At 42.0% G+C, this 7803-nt stretch overlaps 1 protein-coding gene across 1 annotated transcript; it reads left to right on the top strand.

Moving 5' to 3' along the window:
• The first annotated feature begins 438 nt into the window (after positions 1-438).
• Positions 439-2535, top strand: LOC119718879 (monocarboxylate transporter 11-like). The gene is made up of 3 exons (XM_038188302.1): positions 439-702; positions 1416-1559; positions 1665-2535. The coding sequence occupies exons 1-3, from the start codon at positions 462-464 to the stop codon at positions 2504-2506; spliced, it is 1227 nt and encodes a 408-aa protein (XP_038044230.1). The 5' UTR covers positions 439-461; the 3' UTR covers positions 2507-2535.
• Positions 2536-7803: the final 5268 nt, after the last annotated feature.

Below are 7803 nucleotides of genomic sequence, written 5' to 3'. Positions count from 1 at the left end.
TTTTGTAACCCCTGTATAACACGCTGCTCAACCGAGAAATGACATCCAACATTCATGAATATTATCCTCCAGTGTGGGGTCAGCTTCAATCAGTCCATCCAGGTTATAACTATTGGAAAAGAGAAGCAGGTTCGATAGGACTTTTTGGTGCGCAAAAGCCTGTATTTGTGGTTGGCCATTTATAATTAAAGGGATTACAGGATTAGTGGTCAAGCTTGTGGGGTTTGATAACTTTAAAATGACCACTAATTCAGGTCAACTTGGGAAAGGAGGGGTTTACATTTATATTTGGATCACGGCTGTTAAGTCAATCAAGAGAATGCAACAATGGTAATTAGAAAGCTGATAAGATTGAACAACTTTTACAACGTTTACTTATAGTACTGTCATATATAAACCTATTTCCGATTCCCTTTGTAAAACCCCTGTAAAGGTTGCTGAATCAATAACTGAAATCCAACATGAGGGACGCTGATGTTAGTCAGATTCAAGATGAGGCATCATCGATCAAGCCATCAGAACCTGACAGGGCTCAGGCAGGATGGGTTGCAGTATTGACGATGTGGACCAGGGGTGTTATCCGAGTGGCGATGCTCAAGGGACTAGGAATGATGCTGCCAACACTACAAGATCAATTTGGGACAACGACGTGGGCCATTGGGTGGATGACTTCACTGATAGTCGCAGTGGGAGGTTTAGTTGGTAGGCATGATGCATGACGCACTTTTCCTAAAACTACTTTAGTGATTTAATAATGTTTTTTTTCTTCGTATTTTCACCCCTTCCTGACAGTTTCTACTTGGAATTTTACATGGGAAGTAATATCTTTTTTTCTCATGAATAATTTTGGTTTGGTAATTCTTCTTTTCGTTTCTCCCTTTGCTCTTTCCTCCTCGACAATACGGTGCCTTTCATATTACCACCATAGAGCACGTTCTATGTTTAATGTTGCCACTGCATGACATTGTATAGTTTGTAGCGTAGGTATCAACATAGCTTAAGCTAAAACGAAGCTGCAGTATTATTTTAATATTCATGGATCGTTCTAATTAAGATAGAAGTCGTGAACGAAATTTTAGGAAGTGCACCTTTGTCTCCCTTGAAACAATTCCTTTTATTGCAAATCCTCTTAAGCTTGCTTTAGTTTTAAAGTTAGTTATTTTTTGTATTTTTCAAATTTTCCATTTCATGTCCTGTTAGAATACACAATGAAAATAAAATCACCAACTAAACGATGTAAATTGCGGGATCGAATCAGAACGTTACACAAGGAGGAACATTTCTCTCCATATAATCTGGAGGATGAAAGTATACCCTACATAATACCGGCATCCACGGATAAGGTACCTCATGTATAGGCGCCTATCACTCCATCGATTCCGTCTAATATGTTGGTCGTCATTCTGTCATTACAGCTCCTGTGGCAGGGTTACTTGGTAGACGATTTGGAGCGGGAAACGTTATCATGATATGCGGTGCGATGATTGGCATTGCTTTCATTGCTGGTTCCTTCGCAACAACTTCAATTCAGCTGACGATGATTTTAACGCTGTTAGCAGGTAGGATAACAACGTCGTTTTGCCTTAATGCAGTCGAAGATATTTACTAGTAGATGAACTACTGCAACACTTGTGAGATCTGATATTCTTTTTTTTCACTTAAAGGTCCCCCTTTCATTGTGTCTCAAGTGCTTGCCAAAGAAGCTATGTGTCGATGCTACAACAAGAACCTTGCTAAAGCCAGCGGTATCGCACGGACGGGTACTTCCATTGGATTTATCGCGGCCGCGCCTCTGATCCAGATATCCCTCGGCACGTTTGGGTGGAGAGGAACCATGCTGCTGATCGGTGGAGGCATAATACATCTTGTCCCCTGTGGTGCCCTGATGAGAAAAAATGAAGTAAAGCCGAACACCAGCTATCAAGAGGTTCCCCAGGAAGAGCCTGATACAGCTCCTCCCTCTGCATGTGCTGCATGTTGGGAGAGCGTCTTCAAGAACTTTGATTTGTCGCTTCTTCGCAATTTTCAGTATTGGTCGGTGGCTGCCATATTTGTTTGTTTTAACTTTTCCTACGAGATGTGGGTGATCTATTTTGTGTCCCAAGCTCTTTCAAAAGGATTCTCCTTGGAGGACGCAGCAGTTTTCGTCACCGTAGCGGGCGTGGGGAGCCTGCTAGCGAAACTGTCGCAGGGCTTCATCATAGACGCAGGGCTAATATCCTGCTGGGGTCTGATGGTCATATGCATCATCGTCAGCTCGTTGGCGTTCTTTTTAACGCCATGGCTGGCCTGGTATTGGACTATGGTGTTGATGGCGTTGCTGGTTGTCGTTTGCGATGGTGTATTGACCTGTCTTCATGACGTTCTCGCCAAACAGGTGCTTGGAGCGGAATTGTTGGCTGGTGCCTATGGATGGATTGGTGTCAAAGCTACTATGGCGAGGCTGTTCTTTGGCTTTATTCCAGGTAAAGAGTGTTCTCGAAGAGTGTTCTCAAATGGACCTTGAATGAATTGCATATGGTCATACAAGCGACTTTGGCTTTGATGACCGCATGCAGCCAGCGGCAGCGATTTCTTGTAAACATGGGGAAGGCAGCAGATTTGAAGTTCGAAAGCGGGGATGGGGGTGGGGGGGGGGGGGTGGAGGTGGGTGGGTGCATGGGTGGGGTGGACACCAACTAATTATTAGGGGGGGGGGGCTGTTTTAGGATGTAATATTGGCATATGCATTTACACCTCTTATGTGAGACGTCAATAAAAAAGGCTTGTGCACAAGAAAACTTTTGCAACTATAACGTTATTTTGGAAAATTATATTGCAACTTTAGGTAAATTAGGCTAAAATGTGGGACAAACTATTTGGAGTGGGTGGTGGGGACAATGCTATTGACGTCCCCCGAGCATGCCCCCATCCCCCGTCCGTCCGTTATCGTTATAGACCATTTTCATTGAGCAGCCATGTTAGAGTTTGTTTAGGTGATGGGACTGACAGTGTATATAAACAACCTAGTTAGACACCGTCAAATGAAATAGATCTGCGCCCCATCACCATGCGTTTGTTACAAAGACAAACGCACACCTCTTTTTTTTTTAAATTTGAATAATGAATGTACTAGTAAATACGGAGCCCGTAAGGGGACAGGGTAAAAAAAATATTTCGTTCCCTCAAAATTGTTTTCTTAGCCCTCCATCTCCCTGTCATAATTTTACTTTGGTTTATTGACTCACCTTGTAATGTTTTTTTTTTACAATGCAAGCTATACTCATTAACTTTTTTTGATATGCCATGTAATGTTACTTTTTTCTTGCTATTCCCAGGTTGGATTTACGACACTACCGGAAGTTACAACGCTGCATTTGTTTTCTTAGGCTGTTTGCAGTTGGTGTGCATGATCCCGCTTGTCGTCCTTAAATATTTCCGCTGCGTCAAATGAGTGCTGATCGTTCCATCGTGTTTTACACTGTCCGTTAAAATATATTCTTCTTATATCTGTATAAATTCAGAAATTGTATGGCGTATAGCTGAGTTATCTTGTAGTGATTTATGATTTTAGAATACGTAACTATAGTACTTCCATAGACGGAAGTTTATTCTGCGAGCAATATTCCTTTAATAATAGCATTTCCCCGCCAAATCATCAAAGGTTTGTTCAATGTAATAACATGCTCACAAATTTGTATATTTGTCCTGATTGATTGCCCGATGTGCGTGCAATTCATTGCGCGCGTTGCCTCAAATTGCCGCGTGCGACATGAAAGTTGCGTCAACAAAAGTTGCCTCGGCGTTGCCAGGAAAAAAATGCCAACAACCTGATTGGGCCGAATTCATAAAAACTAGCAATTGCTTTTTTCTAGGCTTTTGCTTACATCTTCATACATAAAAATAAGTAACTGCTAGCAAGTCAAAGTTTCTAGTTTTAAGCAAAAGCAAAAGCTTGTTTCTTGCAAGCAAATGCCACCTTGATTAGCAATTGCCTAAAAACGTATACATAAAACAGCCTTTTGCTTGTGTTATTCAGCAATTGCTTGTAGTGTTATAAGATCCCCACATGGTAGCTTTAGTGATATTACAGACATCAGAGAAGATTTCATCATGTTTATGCCCGTTAGAGACGACCGGGCTCGGCCTATAAGGTGTACAATCCAAGAATTAATCAAGAAGAAATCTCCAATCCAACCTTAACTTACTTTAGAACGATATACTTGTATGCAATGTAGATCGAGTACGGTATTGAAAATTCAAATACGAGTATTAGAGAATGGTTCAAAGATGTCTTTGTCTTATTTGTATATTTCATTTTGGACAGATTTGTCATGATTAAAATAGTGTTCAGTGAACACAAAATGTTGATGTATAAAGTGATGCAACTGCTCTTTAATTCTGTGCAATACAGACTTAGCTACACATGTTGGGTGGGACTTTAATATTCAGTAAGATAGAATGGTAAACGCAACAATACTTGATCAAATCATTTTCTAACGAATGTAAAATTACAGTAAAAAGAAGAAGAAAACTTTAGAAAAAAAATACAAACCCCCAACGGGGGTATAGGCAGAAGCGCAACTGGAGGAACAAACTCCCGCTGAAATTGCGGAAGCCATCTTGTTTATGGTAGGGTTTTCTTGCCCTTTCGGTGCGTCGAAGACAGGAACACTGGTTGGTCATACTGGATGATTACCCGTTTCATTTGCGTCCGTTTTTTTCTTGACCTGTGCGTTCATGTTGGCAATCTTGGTCAATATTTGTTTGTCATCCTTGTTTTCCCGGTGTTTGTAGCAATTGTTGCTTTGGCATTCTGAAGAGCCCTCCATTTCTTTTCCTTGCTACTTGGTAGTTGAGATTTGTCTAACAGCTCAGGGTAGTTTTGGATGATTACTGCACTCACTTGTTGCAGTGGCGCACCCAGGATGTGTCTTTGGGAGGGGCTCACATTTTTAGTTCTTTATAAAAAAAAAAAATGTTGCCCAAAATTTGGCCGCATACAAAAATTGTGTTTTCTTTTTTTTGGGTGGACTATTCTGACGTTGGTGGCGGCATTTACACCCCTATTTTACTAAAATAGGCCACATATATATCGCCAACGTCAAATCGTAGGGCTTAAAAAAAATCCCCCCCAAAAGACAACCTCTTGTTGATCACATTGGACAGCAGTTTGATCATCACTCTGTGCAGCCATTTTGGAAATTGTGTGGGGAAAGCAAACCTGCTTCTATAAAAAAGCTTCACATTTACGCATGCCTCATCACACATGATAGCGCTTTATTAAGAACCTAAAAGCAATCACTTGGCTAAAATCCTGGCCGCATCTCGCTGGGCCCCACCCTCCCCCGGCCCCCGTTCAATGTTGTCTGTCATTGTGCAGTGTGTGCTCCATCAGCTGGAGAGAACAACATTGACCGGGGGAGCGGGGGTTGTGGATGACTGTTGCTAGGCTCAGGAAGTGTCCCAATCATTTTGGCCGGGATTGTAGACTCACCTAAAGATATTTTTCAAGTCAATGGGGTTAGGGAACCAGACTAGCATGTACCCTTTAAAAGCTACAGCAGCTTTAATTATGTCTTTATATATAGGGCATGATAAGCTTCCCAAAATGCTATCCCTACTTCCTTCACAAGATTCTGTGAAGCTCATCAGCCTAGCCCTTCCCGGCCCAGCGCCCAAGGCCCTGTTTGCAGGGCCGGGGTTCGTACTAAGCGCTATCATAAAGGAGGCACATCGTGGCACATCGTTGTTTTCGTGTATATTTTTTTTTTGAAGTAAGGATGAGAACGTAATGTTTACTTTATTTTTCAGGAAAATAATGTTTGATTACAGCCTGGTGAAGGACTGTTGGGAACAGCGAACGGAATAGGCATAGAGGCCTGATTAACAGTGTAACCAAACAAATCTGTAAAAAGAAATTATCGTTTCCTTTTTTTCAAAACGTCCGTATTTTGTTGAAATAGTAGTGATGGAGTTGAGAATCTGTATCTCTCCAAATACAAACAGTAGAAGTCAGGCGCGGATCCACAGGGGGTTCGAACCCCACCCCCTCCCCAACCAGCAGGACACCCCCGCTCTGACACACACAATATAGGCTGAAAATGACAAACATGATAAGATCGGATATAGAAATCTAACGGGCCTGAACCCCCCCGCCAAAATTCAAAATAGCCTACATAATAATAGTGTTCATTGTTGCGTAACGATAAGTATGTTTAGCGCACGTGTAGGCCTACTACTAACGAGGCTGCCGTATACAATTGTCCAAACAAATGAAAACAGTTGACTCATTACTGCCCGAAACATCGACTTCAATTCTGTTCGTCCATGAAGCCAAAACAGATGCACACAGCAATGTTCCAGGTTTCTTCGCCTATTATTAAGACAAATTGTTTTTGAGGAGAATTGAGGAAGCCTGGTGGCCGAGTGGTTAGATCCGTCGTCCACGAATCGCGGAACCCGGCATCGAATCCGATACCCTCCGGGGTTACATGGATGGACAGGGAAGGAAGTGTGTATTGGCCGGGAACGCCGGTATCCCGGAAGAGCCCTAAGGGATTGGCTGGGGCACTGTTATGGCTCAGACCGATCCCTGAATGCTTGGCTAGCACATAACTTTTTGAATTTTTTTTAGCCTCTATTTTTTAAACTTTGGTTTAATAAGTTTGATGATTACATCTGCTCGGTAGACCTACGGTAGTATTAAAACAAAGCAAAGGTCTATGTAATGAATCAATGAATTTTTAATAATTGACTATAATCAAAACGAAGTTTTGTTCGATCAATATGAATATGCCATTATTAATGTCGCATTTTCAATTGAATTAAGAAACGCAGTATGCAATATTGTACAGGGCAAAAATAAAAATGTACATTGTAATGTGTTTATTACGTTTCAAAAATTTTATTTCGTAAATAATAGTTTCTTTAACTGTGATCATTCCCCAAATATATAGTTATTCGCAAAATAGGAAAACACAAGAAAACAAAGCCCCTCACCATTAAAACCGGAAATACAAAATAGAAAAACAAAGTCAAGTGGAAAACCCCAATTTACCTTAAGGATTGATTTGGAAAATTCCATAACATTGGGCTTTTACAGACTTGCCTTTGACTGTCAGTGACATGCAGTCACGGACCCAGAGGGGCTGGGGGGGGGGGTCGAACCCTTCTCCTGCTCTGACACAATAAAGTATGTACATGTGTATCTGAATCTGACGGGCCTGAACCACTCCCCCTCCTCCCAACCCATCCCCAGCAAAAGTTACTAGATCCACCTCTGACGTAAGTTGGTACATTGATATGAAATGTGATATCGACTTACCACTATTTTGACCCAAATTAAGTTTCTGTAGCTCATGTAGGATGAAAGAATGAAATAGGGTAAGCAATTATTGTTGGAGTCCCCAGAATGTGGGAAGGCCTATGGGCCACGACCAAGCAGCTAGGCAGCAGAATTTCAGCCGATGGCTCGTCCGTTCATAAGCTGCCTTGTGACACCTTGAAAAACTGCCGATGATGAATATTAATGACCCGCCAAAAGCGTGGAACCCAACAGGCGGCAGGGGCAGAACCAGAAATTTTGGCAGGGGGGAGTTCATTAGCAAACACATTTTCAATGTAGACAGGTTTTTTCTCCGGACATTTTGGCCTCCGAAAATCAGGGGGCGGGGGCCGGGCTCGCACCAAACTATTTGGGCGCAGTTTCACATTATTTCCATATAATTTCTATGAAAACAATTGTTTAAGGGGCCTGGGCGACTCTTGTACAGTGCTAGAATTTGATAGTATCTGCCGGCGCGACGTCTTTCCATACGTCGT

Source organism: Patiria miniata, unplaced genomic scaffold (assembly GCF_015706575.1).
Source record: "Patiria miniata isolate m_02_andy unplaced genomic scaffold, ASM1570657v1 HiC_scaffold_7, whole genome shotgun sequence".
NCBI lineage: Eukaryota > Metazoa > Echinodermata > Asteroidea > Valvatida > Asterinidae > Patiria > Patiria miniata.
Note: the sequence above shows the minus strand (reverse complement) of the source record. Positions and strands in the feature narration are given on the sequence as shown.